Raw genomic sequence first — 11,736 nt, forward strand, 5'->3', positions numbered from 1 at the left:
CGTTTTATTCCCATGTACTCCACATTTTGGATAGAAAATTACAATTTGATTCTGTTTTTCAGCTTTCACCTCACCAAACAAGGTAGTGAGAAATCCTTTGTCTGCAAGTGGTCTCTTAGCCCTGACACAGTCACCAATGCTGTTTAGGGGGAAAACGCCTCTATCCCAGAGAGAGAAGCAAGGTGAGCATTCATTGATTCCCTGAGACATCGTTGGCACAAGAACAGACTGGTTTCATACTTGCTTTAGGCTTCATTCAGACACCCTAGTGTCGCATGTGTTTTTGCCGGTTTTGGAGCTGTGGACATGTAATTGTTTTTTTGTAGTAAAAACTTACATACTGACAAAACACTGATTAAAATTTGAATCCAAAACCCTGAGGAACAGCTGATGGATGTCTCAATCACTGATGGATGAATGAGACCTGAGACTAATCTGACACTGAAGTTTTGATATGGTTTTGCCAAATCCACTAGGTTTAAAATAATTTAACTTTTAGGATCCACTTTTTTTTTTTTTTTTTATTGACTAATCATGTCAAAAACTGCAATGTTTGGACCATTGTGTTTGTTACTTTATAGGAGTAAAGGGGGATTTTTTTTTGCAAGGTAGCCTGTAACTGTCCCTTATGGAAATATTAAAGTTTGCTTTTGACGTGAAATATTTTGGTTTTTTTCGGACTATAAGATGCACTTCCACCCCCCACCCCCTAAAACATGCTGCCATGTCCATTTTTTACCTGCTGCACGGGCCGCAAAACGCCCCACAGATGACATCCGTGTGACACGTATCATCACTTGGGAATCCGTGTACAGTTAGCACGGTTCCCAAGTGCTGGTTGCTGAACGCTGCCCTCCTCATTGTCCCATGCCAGTGCTGCGATCAGCACCAGCAGGGGACCATGATGAGAGTAGTATTCTGCTCCCGCTGTCTCCAACTGTAAAAATAAGAATTAAATAAAAAATCCGCATGGATTACAGCGGAGGACACGTAAGACTGGTGAGTATATGGATTTTTTTTTTTTACAGTTGGGACACAGCGGGAGCAGAATACTACTCTCAACATTGTCCCTGCTGGTGCTTATCGCAGCGCCGGCATGGAACAATGATGAGGGCAGCGTTCAGCACCCGACGGAACAGCGCTAACTGCACACAGATTACCAAGCATCGGTATATGTGATGCTGATATGGCACACAGTTGCCACAAGTGTGCCACTCAGGTGGACACGGATATCTCCTTTACTGGTTTTTCCAGTACCAGAAATATCCGGATGTGTGAGAGCCTTAATAGTTTCTTTACAAAGGCTAACCGCGATTGAGATATCCACTGAACAATAAGTGCGCATAGGTGGCCATTGTTCCCAGCAGCACAAGTCCTTTTTACACAGTATGATGTGCTGCGATAGAGAACGATGATCTTTTAGGCAAACCAAAATATAGTTTCACCCAATGATTGAGCCAATCACCTGACGAACGAGGAAAACTGTTAAGACTGGACGATTATCATGGGATCCCTCATTTACAATAATTATGTAAATGCACCTTAAGATGGTGGCGAGCATATGATCCATAATCTGCTGTTCTTGGTTTCATCCACCTCTGTGAATGAACTGAACAGTACTGTAACTAAATGCATGTGAATGTGTTACATGCAAGAGGTAACACTTCATCAGAGAAGTGAATGTTGCCAGAGACCATGGAACAGTCTGTGGAGACCACATACTTGTTGGCAGCAGGGATCTTCACTAGTGCATCTCAAAGTACACTTTAACCCCTTCATGACCGGAGCATTTTCCATTTTTGAGTTTTCGTTTTTTGCTCCCCTTCTTCCCAAAGCCATAGCCTTTTTATTTTTCGGTCAATTTTTTGTGGGACGAGCTGTACTTTTAAACGCCATTACTAGTTTTACCATATCGTGTACTGGAAAACGGGAAAAAAATTCCAAGTGTGGTGAAATTGAAAAAAAAAAAAAATGCAATTCCACAGTTTTTGGGTTTTTTTTCTTTCCACGTTCACTGAATGCTAAAACTGACCTGCCATTATTATTCTCCAGGTCATTACGAGTTCGTAGACACCAAACAGGTATAGGTTCTTTTTTTATTTAGGTGGTGAAAAAAAATTCCAAAGTTTGCTTAAAAAAAAAAAAAAAAAAGCGCCATTTTCCGAGACCCGTAACGTCTCCATTTTTCGGGATCTGGGGCCGGGTGAGGGCTTATTTTTTGTGCGCCGGGCTGACGTTTTTATTGATACCATTTTGGGGTAGATGCGATGTTTTGATCGCCCGTTTTATTGCAATGTTCCGATGTCTTGATCGCCCGTTTTATTGCAATGTTCCGATGTCTTGATCGCCCGTTTTATTGCAATGTTCCGATGTCTTGATCGCCCGTTTTATTGCAATGTTCCGATGTCTTTATCGCCCGTTTTATTGCAATGTTGCGGCGACCAAAAACTTAATTCTGGCGTTGTGAATTTATTTCTTTTTACGCCTTTTACCGATCAAATTCATTTTTTTTATATTGACAGATCGCGCGATTCTGAACGCGGCGATACCAAATATGTGTATATTATTATTATTTATTATTATAGCGCCATTTATTCCATGGCGCTTCACATATGATAGGGGTATACATAGCAAAAACATTTACATAGTATTAACAAAACGAGTCAGCGACTGGTACAGGAAGAGCGAGGACCCTGCCCTCGAGGGCTCACAGTCTACAAGGGATGGGTGAGGATACAGTAGGTGGGGGTAGAGGAGGTCATGCAGTAATGTGGTGGAGCGGTGGTTACTGCAGGTTGTAGGCTTGTCGGAAGAGGTAGGTCTTCAGGTTTCTTTTGAAGGCTTCCATGGTAGGCGAGTGTCTGATGTGTTGGGGTAGAGAGTTCCAGAGTAGGGGGGATGCACGGGAGAAATCTTGTATGCGATTGTGGGAAGAGGAGATAAGAGGGGAGTAGAGAAAGAGATCTTGTGAGGATTGAAGGTTGCGTGCAGGTAAGTACTGGGAGACTAGGTCACAGATGTATGGAGGAGACAGGTTGTGGATGGCTTTGTATGCCATGGTTAGGGTTTTGAACTGGAGTCTCTGGGCAATGGGGAGCCAGTAAAGGGATTGACAGAGGGGGGAGGCTGGGGAATAGCGGGGGGACAGGTGGATTAGTCGAGCAGCAGAGTTTAGGATAGATTGGAGGGGCGCAAGAGTGTTGGAAGGGAGGCCACAGAGCAGGAGGTTGCTGTAGTCGAGGCGGGAGATGATTAGGGCATGCACTAGTGTTTTTGCTGAGGAATGCACGGATCCGGGAGATATTTTTGAGTTGGAGTCGGCAGGAAGTGGAAAGGGCTTGGATATGTGGTTTGAAGGAAAGATCAGAGTCCAGGGTTACCCCAAGGCAGTGAGCTTGTGGGACTGCGGAGAGTGAACAGCCATTGACGTTGATGGATAGGTCAGATGGGGGATATGAGCGAGAGGGTGGAAAGATGATGAACTCTGTTTTATCCATGTTGAGTTTTAGAAATCTGGCAGAGAAGAAGGATGAGATGGCGGACAGACATTGTGGGATTTTGGTTAGTAGGGAGGAGATATTGGGTCCAGAGAGGTAGATCTGTGTGTCATCAGCATAGAGGTGATACTGAAAGCCGTGAGACTCTGAGCTGTCCCAGGCCGAAGGTGTAGATGGAGAAGAGCAGGGGTCCTAGAACTGAACCTTGGGGGACACAGACAGATAGGGGGTGCGATGAGGAGGTGGTGCGTGAGTGGGAGATGCTGAATGTCCGGTCTGTTAAGTATGAGGAGATCCAAGATGGGGCTAAGTCTGTGATGCCAAGGGATGAGAGAATCTGTAGTAAGAGGGAATGGTCCACTGTGTCGAAGGCAGATGACAGGTCCAGAAGGAGGAGGATGGAGTAGTGTCGCTTGGATTTGGCGTTTAGTAGGTCGTTGGTGACTTTGGTCAGGGCAGTTTCAGTCGAGTGGTGCGGTCGGAAGCCAGATGGCAGGCGGTCGAAGAGGGAACAGGAGGAGAGGTGGGAGGACAGTTCAAGGTGGACATGTTGTTCTAGTAGTTTTGAAGCAAAGGGGAGAAGTGATATGGGGCGGTAGCTAGTCAGAGAGGATGGTTCAAGGGAGGGCTTTTTGAGGATGGGTGTGATTGCGGCTTGTTTGAAACATGAGGGGAAGACACCGGTTGTTAGTGACAGGAAGAAGAGGTGGGTTAGGGTTGGGATGAAGACTGGTAAGGTTAGGGATGAGGTGGGATGGGATTGGGTCAAGTTCGCAGGTGGTGAGGTGTGATTTGGAGAGTAAGGAGGAGACTTGACCTTCTATAATGGTGGAAAAGTGGGGTTTGGAGGAGGAAGGTTGAGTAGATATGAGAAGGGGTTGTGCGGATTTTAGGCAAAAGCTTTGTCTGATGGTGTCAATCTTCTGCTTGAAGAATGAGGCAAAGTCTTCGGCTGAGAAGAGGGAGGAGGTGCTGTGGGACGAAGGAGAGAATTGAAAGTGTTAAATAGCTGTTTAGGGTTGTGAGACAGGGAGGATATAAGAGATGAGAAGTAGGTTTGTTTTGCTGTAGTGAGTGCGGACTTGAAAGTAGTGAGGGATTGTTTGAATGCGATGAAGTGCTCGATGGAGTGAGACCTTTTCCATCTTCGCTCTGCAACCCTGGAGGCCCGTCGCAGTTCTTTAGTGAGTTTGGTGTGCCAGGGTTGCCTGTTTGTGCGAGATTTGGTGTGTGTGAGAGGGGCGATCGAGGCGAGAGCTGCAGCTATTGTGGTGTTATATGAAGCGGCAGCAACATCTGCATTGTGTAAGGAATTTGTCTGTGAGAGGGAGGATGGATTCAGAGAGTGAGTGTAGGTGAAGGTGTTTGAGGTTTCTGCGAGCGTGTGTAAGTTTGTGGAGTGGGGATTGTGCACCTGGAGAGGAGAGGGTAGAGAATGTGAGGAGGTTATGGTCAGAGAGGGTGGGGTGAGTTAGAGAGGTTAGATAGGGAACAGAGGCGGGTGAAGATGAGGTCCAGTGTGTGGCCATCTTTATGAGTAGCTGCAGAAGACCATTGAGTAAGGCCGAAGGAGGAAGTGAGGGATAGGAGTTTAGAGACAGACGAGTGGGAAGTGTCAATGGGGATGTTGAAGTCACCCATTATGATAGTGGGGATGTCAGTGGAAAGGAAGTGAAGCAGCCAGGTGGTGAAGTGGTCTAAGAAAGTGGTGGCTAACCCTGGGGGTCGGTAAATGACAGCCAGTTGGAGGTCAGAGGGGGAATAGATACGCGCACAGTGCACCTCAAAAGAGGGGAGTGTAACGGAGGGTGGCAGTGATATTTGGGTGAAAGCGCAGGTATCTGACAGGAGAAAGCCTCCGCCATGTTTGCAGTTGGGGCGGGGTGTGTGGGAAAGGTGGAATCCGCCATATGAAAGTGCAGCTGGGGAGGCTGTGTCAGAGGGGGTGAGCCAGGTTTCGGTGATGGCGAGGAAGGTAAGGCACTCATAGCAATCTTTACATGACAACTACTGGGGTCTGCTGCAGACCCAGGGTTGTCATGCCCACCCATCAGTGACCCGCGATTACTTGACTGGAGCACCGATGGGCTGGGTAAGTGACGTCATTCCGGCGCGGCGCTGTTAAATGCCGCTGTCAGAGATTGACAGCGGCATTTAACTAGTTAACAGCCGCGGGTGGATCACAATTCCACCCGCGACTGTTTCTTGCACGTCAGCTGTAATAATCAGCTGACATGTGCTTGGTTCAGTGCGGGCTCAGCGCTGAAGCTGCCTTTCCGACGTGGTGCATACTATTACTGACCACGTCGGAAAGGGGTGAATAGATCTTGGAATAAAATTAAGCTTCACAATTGGATGTGTTTAAAAAAATATATATATATATATATATGTTCCTGCGCTGAGGTACTTATCAAATTCACCTGCTATGTGCTGTGTAATGGCTGTGTCAGACCATGCAGAGCTGCTCCAGTTCATGGACAGTGTATACCACAAATTGAGGGGACTTGTTTGTAAGTATATGGAGGGATCAGGAGCTTGGCTCCCCCCACATGTTGTAGAGGCCGGCTATGTTGTGTACCTGGCATCTGTGTCTTAACTGTGGCTGGGACAATCACTGGCAGCGGCATTTATATGGAGCAGTTGCTATTTCTCTCACGCACCAGCTCCTATAGCCTCCCTTCACACAATCATGAGTCACCATTGGGTTTCTATAGCAGCTGAGGGTTTGCTGAAAGCCCCAATCAGTGTATTTTTATACTGAAGTAAAGCCCAGGTTGAGAGCTCCATTGGAGACCAAGATTTTTCCTATATATAGTACAAGCTATTAGATGATCGCTGGTTCAAGTAAAAGTAAGATTTACCCAAATTTCTATAATTAAAAACAGTCCACTCATCACGAATTGTATGGCAAAATGATTTCATTCAAAACTACAGCTTGTCCCCCAAAAATCACAAGGCTTCATACATTTGCCGCCTAAAAAATGTAAAAGGTTATGGCATTCGGAAGAATGCAAGAACAAAACATGAGCGCCAACATAAGAAATTCCCTGGTCATTGAAGCGTTAAACAATGTCAGAATGCCCTGGTGATTTGAGTTTTGCCTATTTTCCAGGAGCCTAGAACTTTATTTTTTCGTGGACATAGCTGTATGAGGGCGTGTTTTTTTCAGGGAAGAGCTGTACTTTTTGAATGCCAGTCACTTGACCACGTATTGTACAGAAAAATGGTAAATTCCAGGTGGAATTAAATGTTCAAGGGGGAAAAAGCAACTCTGCCATTGTTTTTGGAGTTTTTACGCTATGTGCGCACGTTCAGTATTTGCTTTTTGATGCGTTTTTGTACAGCAATGAATGCTTTTTGGAGCTAAATAAAGATATTTGAAAAAAGAAACTTGGGAAATTTCTTTAACCCTTGGATTACAGTCAGACCTGGAGTGAGTATATTGGTTAATTTAAATGATTAAAGAATGTCTATTTCATTTCAAATAAAGCGTTTTAGTCTGTGTGTTTTTAACGCTATACTTACTGGCTTAGTAATGAAGGTGTCTGGCTGACACATCTTCATTAGTAAAGTTATGGTTAGGTGTCAGCGACAACTCTTTCCATTAACCTTAATCAGATTACTCCTAATACAACACTTGCTTTGTCAGTATATGCGGATTCACCACATGTAATGACATTTCAACCTGTCAGAATCTGCGCTACTGAAATTGACATGATACGGGTGAGTTTGGGTACGTGCCCATGATCAGGAAATGCTGCGGGTTTGACTAGAAATCCCATGTCCACTATGCTTGCATCTGAGACTGCGGATGTTTCCGCAGCAGAAATTTGACTACTAGAATGTATTGAATGCGGTAAATCCACATGGTTCAGTGAACACATGCGGATTTACCTGCATTCAGAAGAACGCAGAGTTTTGGACGCAGCAATAATATGCTGCGTCCAAAGCGCTGCTACGTTCGGATCACGTCCGGCATATAGCCTAAAATTTAAAAAATGGCGTGGGCTCCCACGTCATGTTCATAATCAGCAGAGGGAAAGCCAGCAACTGGGGGCTGATATTACTAGCTGGGGAAAAGGACATTAGCTAAAAATGTTCCCTGGCTATTAACAGCCCTCAGCTGTTTGCTTAGTCTGGCTAAATTACAGGGGGACCTCAGAATAAAATTGACGTATATAAAATCTAACCAGAAAAGGCTAGGCAGACAGCTGCTGGCTGATATTAATAGCCATGGAAGGGACCATGGATCCTGGCACCCTCCGAGGCTAATAATATCCAGTCTCAGCGGCCCCACAAAAGGCCCATGCATAAGATGGGCCAAATCTGTCGCTTAGCCTGGTGAGGTGGCAAGTGGGGTAATAGGGTTGGGGTTCATGTCAGCCTTGTATTGGCAGCTGACATGAAGCCCGGGTTAGTAATGTAGGGCGTCTATAAGACGCCCCCATTCCTATCCCCGTAGTAAATATTTGGAAATAAACACACGGCCAAAATAAAGTCTCCTTTTTTAAATAAAATTCCACACGGTTTTATTCATTTATATAACAATAAAAAACACCGTTAGGTGAGGGATGTTTTTTTTTTTTTTTTACAGGGGACAATGGCTTCAGTGGAATGGGCGATATACTCACCTGTCTGCCTTGATGACATAATACAGAGTGTCCCACAAAAATCTGGGTCGCTTCTAGAGCAGTCACATCAGCAATCACTGGTGTGACTGTTCTAGAGGACAGCACTCTATATACGGACAGGAGTGTAATCACTTCTGTCGCTGTATAGCGCTGAGCTGCCGGGAGTGAGTTCACTGGAGTTCAATCAGCTGATAAACTCCGGTGATCTCACTTAATGCACCATTGCTGCGTGAGAAGATTCTCACGCAGCATCGGTGCCGTAAGCGAGGCCACCGAAGCTCTCGGCTGATCATCAGCTGATGAACTCAAGTGACCTCTGTCCCAGCAGCTCAGCGTTATACACTGCCAGGAGCAATCACGCTCCTGTCAGTGTATAGAGTGCTGCCTCTGTGATTGGATTGCCGTGGGACACTAGTGATGACGGCGGTAGTTGAGTATGAAGTGTTTTTTATTTTAATAGCAATTAATTTTAACTTTTTTTTTTTTTCCACTGAGCACAGACGCCAGCTGAGGAGACTACAACTTGTCAGCGGCAGCGGCCATAGAATGATGGGAGGAGTAGTCTCCCACTGTGAATTTTGTGCGTTTTTGCCTCATTGACTTTGAGCCAGTCAAATCCGCATCAAATCCTCAAATATTTTTATGCCTGTGTTTTTGCTGCGGATTTGACTGACTCAGTTGAAGTATATGGGTCAAAAACGCTGCAAAAACGCAGAAAATAATTGACATGCTGCAGATTTAAACGCAATGACAATCATGACAGGAAAATTCCTCATCATGTGCCCAGCACTTGTGGATTGTCATTGCATTAGATGGTACAAGGATTCCCTAGCTTTTTGGCCCATTTCCGCTTGGAAAAAATGCAGTGTGCACACTGCCTTACAGTGTTCATTTTGTGGTACAAATGACCTGGCAGTGTGCGTCTTTATGATTGCAGGGATATCTGACATATATATTTAATTATTTTATTGCAAATTTTACTTTAACCACTAAAGTAATTAAAAACTTAAAATGTGGGGTTTTTTTAGATCCAGTCAGTGGGGCTCTGTGAGGGCTTAGTTTTGGAGTAGTGAGCTGGCTATTTTATTTATACAATTTTTGGGGGTGTAGGGCTTGTACTCACTCGGCTGCGGTTGAGGTAGGCACAGGGACCATTTTCATTAGAGAATCCAGGCTGGTTTATTTTGACAGCATAAACCCCTCATGCAAGAAATACAAAACAGCCTTTTTCTGGCACAAAAAGATATAACAGAACAAAATTGAAATAACCAGTCCATACAGCACGGCCTCAGCCATTTACAGTACATTTCTCTGCCTCCAGCAGAGTCTGAGCAGCACATGCAAGGTCTGCTCACCTTGCAAAGCACACAGACACACTGAGACAGCTGCAGATGTCTTAAATCAGACCTTCCAAGACCTGGACTGGTGGTAAGTGAGTAGCTGATCCCCCGCCCCACCCCCAGCTTTTTCAGCCGCTCGTAAAACCCAGCCCCATAGTCCGTGTCCATTAAGCACCTCTCAGCACTGTGTGTTGGAGCCTGCTTTTCCGAGTCCTGCATCACCGAGGCTTGGCACCTTTTTTATTTTTGTATTTTTAAACTGGAGAAAATGGGGTGATTACATTTTTAAAACAATTTTATTTTTATTTTAGTTCCTTCAAGGTAATTGAACCTTTGATCACTTGATCTGTAAACTGCAATAAAACTGTATTGTATGGTGTAAGTAATGTAGGTCTCCTATAAAGCCCAGCCTGTGAGTGGTTTGCCTTCGCAGCAGTACTAAGATTTGGGAGTACCAGGATATGGGGCCTGCAGAGCTCAGAGAGCCTTCCAACATTATGGGAAGAACTTTTTTTTTTTCTGCGTGTTTTTCACATTGTGCCCCTTGTCTTTTCCGCTTCTTTAATTATAATTCTTCATCATATTTGTTTTGTTTTTGCAGATTGTGACTCCCAAAGTAGTACCCCAGAAGTTAGAACACCAGATGCTATCAACATGGAAGACTCCCCTTTCAGCCAAGTATCTGCAAAACGTCCCGTAAGCCGAACATATACACGGAAAAAGCTCATAACTTGACATGCGTTCATTTGTTTGTTTTCCCACTAAATCTTTAGAGTAATTTAATAGTTGACATCAAATGTTAAAATGGAGGTTAGAAGATAGGTTGGCCTGTATATGCAATGGCTACTGACCAAATGATCGCTCAGAGGGCAGGCATATGGTGCTAGAACTCACTGGAAGTTAAACTGCACGTCACCGGTCATCATACAATAATGCAATCTAATGCTCAGGAATAGCGCCCTCTTTTTTGCAGAGGTTTCTATCTCTTCTGTAGAACACTTTTTAACCATAGACGATATGAGCATTTGTACATATGTGAATTGTATTTATGTATGTGTGTGTATATATGTGGACTCTTATGTTGTGCGTGTTTTAGGTCAAATCTGAAGTTTGTATAAAGCCGTGTTAATATGGTAACAATACCCTTTGGGATGAAAATATTTTTAATAAGGTACTTTTGTAACAATAAAACTCATTTAAAAAATATTGTCCTTTTATTGTATAGTGGATAAATATGGAAAAATACTGATTTCGTAAAGTTACAGGCACCTACACTGTTACTGATAATGAGAAGACAACTTTTGGTCACACGGCTTTAATAAAACGGTTTATTGCTCTACTTGTGATCCCTTATTTGGGAGAATATTGAGGGCTGAGATACAAAACCGAGTTGGTACTGGCTCCACGTTTTCAGGTGATCCTGCCGAACCATGAAAATGATAGTGGGTGAGAAATAGTGCATATGGCATCTGACAAGACACTGGATTGTGCAGAAATACTGTAAACTATTCATGAAAGGAGACAAAATTAAATAGGATTTCTAAGAACAAGGAGTTGGGCTACAACATTAACCTGTTCAAGATCGGGTCACTATCAGGCTTTTTCATACATGTGGCTTTAGGCGCTTGAAGATTTTCTTAGATATGTCTATTTGCACACATCTTTCAGAGATAAATTCCTCAACGTTATCACCAGAACCTCTTGCATGCAAAAAATGGAGGCAGCACTCGAAAGTCAAATAATGAAAGAACTGATTTTAATTCAATAAAGTTATAAAGAGAAACTACACCAAAAGTTGCAAGAATAGTGTGTTCAATGTCAGTAACCCCTTCCAATTTATGGCTGGTACAGTAATTACTGTACTCGCTAAAAAGTCCTTAACCACAGCCGTTAAAAACAATATTAATGCGATGCGCTACTTCTGGGGTGGGCTGGTATTTTTAAGCTGGGAAGGGCCCAATAACCAGGGACATTTCCACCCTGATATCAGCTGTCTGCTTTACCTTTACTGGTTTCATAAAACGTAATTTTTTCATTAATTTGGTTAAACAAACCTAAACTAAAACTCCACATGACAGGCAACTAAAGGGTGTAGGTTTATTAGATGTAGGGGGCTTGTGAAATTATATATCTGAAGGATATCTAGCTATTTTATCCTCCAGGGTTCTGGCTGTGAATTTACTGTACTTGGCTGATGCAATTTCTTGGTTTCTTTGAGATGTGTACTTAAAAATCAGAAGGCATACGCATGGTCTGTGTGCTGTATTT

At 43.9% G+C, this 11,736-nt stretch overlaps 1 protein-coding gene across 1 annotated transcript in view; it reads left to right on the forward strand.

The window, feature by feature from the left end:
• TICRR (TOPBP1 interacting checkpoint and replication regulator) overlaps positions 1-10,759 on the forward strand; it is a 72,552-nt gene extending 61,793 nt beyond the window's left edge. The window contains exons 21-22 of the mRNA XM_073653261.1: positions 63-182; positions 10,070-10,759. Of these exons, the coding sequence (XP_073509362.1) occupies positions 63-182; positions 10,070-10,203 (254 nt within the window). The 3' untranslated portion in view covers positions 10,204-10,759. The remainder of the gene's footprint in view (positions 1-62; positions 183-10,069) is intronic.
• The last annotated feature ends 977 nt before the right edge of the window (positions 10,760-11,736 follow it).

Source organism: Phyllobates terribilis, unplaced genomic scaffold (assembly GCF_046119375.1).
Source record: "Phyllobates terribilis strain yellow unplaced genomic scaffold, ASM4611937v1 Scaffold_11__3_contigs__length_659146591, whole genome shotgun sequence".
Classification (NCBI taxonomy): Eukaryota; Metazoa; Chordata; class Amphibia; order Anura; family Dendrobatidae; genus Phyllobates; species Phyllobates terribilis.